The 821-nt window shown below is 38.0% G+C and overlaps 1 protein-coding gene across 1 annotated transcript; it reads left to right on the top strand.

Moving 5' to 3' along the window:
- On the top strand, positions 1-615 carry LOC109230282. Its single transcript, XM_019395798.1, has one exon. It carries the CDS (start codon positions 1-3, stop codon positions 613-615), a length of 615 nt encoding a protein of 204 aa, XP_019251343.1.

Raw genomic sequence — 821 nt, forward strand, 5'->3', positions numbered from 1 at the left:
ATGGCACAATGGTACCAGGGGAATGCATATAGGCTGAATAGCAATGGGCAGTATTCAGTATCTAGAAGCTATAATGCAATGATAGGACATTTGCCAAGATACAGGGAAATGAAACTGATATGGAACAGGAAACTACTACCAGGACATAGGTTTGTCTTGTGGCTGGCTTACCAACAAAAACTGCAAACAAAGAGTAGATTAATACAGCTGAACATTCCTATAACAGACAATGTAGAATGTTGTCTTTGTGATCAGGGAGTAATTGAAACACAACAACATATGTTTGGAGATTGTAGTTGGTTTAAAGACATGAAAGAGGCTTTAACAAGCTGGGCAGCAATCAAGCTACCAAACATGGCAATACCAGAGCTGTTAAAATGGATCAACAGAAGGAATTGGAAGCACATGAAGAAGGAGGTTGCAACAGCAATCATAGGAGCAATGGTGTATCACACTTGGCAAGCAAGGAACTGGAGGATCTTCAGACAAATTGCATTGAAATTGGAATTTTGCACTGGACAAATAAAAAAGGAGATGGTGGACAGGATAAGCATGCATGAAGAATCCAAAAGAGCAGGGCAATGCTCGTTGTTGATGCAAAGAATATGTGCCTAGGAAGAAGTATGCAATTAGGCACCTGTAGTTATTATTTCAATAGCCAAGGAAGATTGTACTTAGAATGATTTTATTTTGTTGTTTGAGGTCTGGATGTATTAGAAGATCTAATACACTGGATGCTCTTAGGATGTAAAACACAGTTGGTTGCTATGGTAATATTCACATTTATTGCCAAAAAAAAACACTCTTAATAATCCGAAAAT

The sequence above is a fragment of the Nicotiana attenuata genome, chromosome 7 (genome assembly GCF_001879085.1).
Source record: "Nicotiana attenuata strain UT chromosome 7, NIATTr2, whole genome shotgun sequence".
Taxonomy (NCBI): domain Eukaryota; kingdom Viridiplantae; phylum Streptophyta; class Magnoliopsida; order Solanales; family Solanaceae; genus Nicotiana; species Nicotiana attenuata.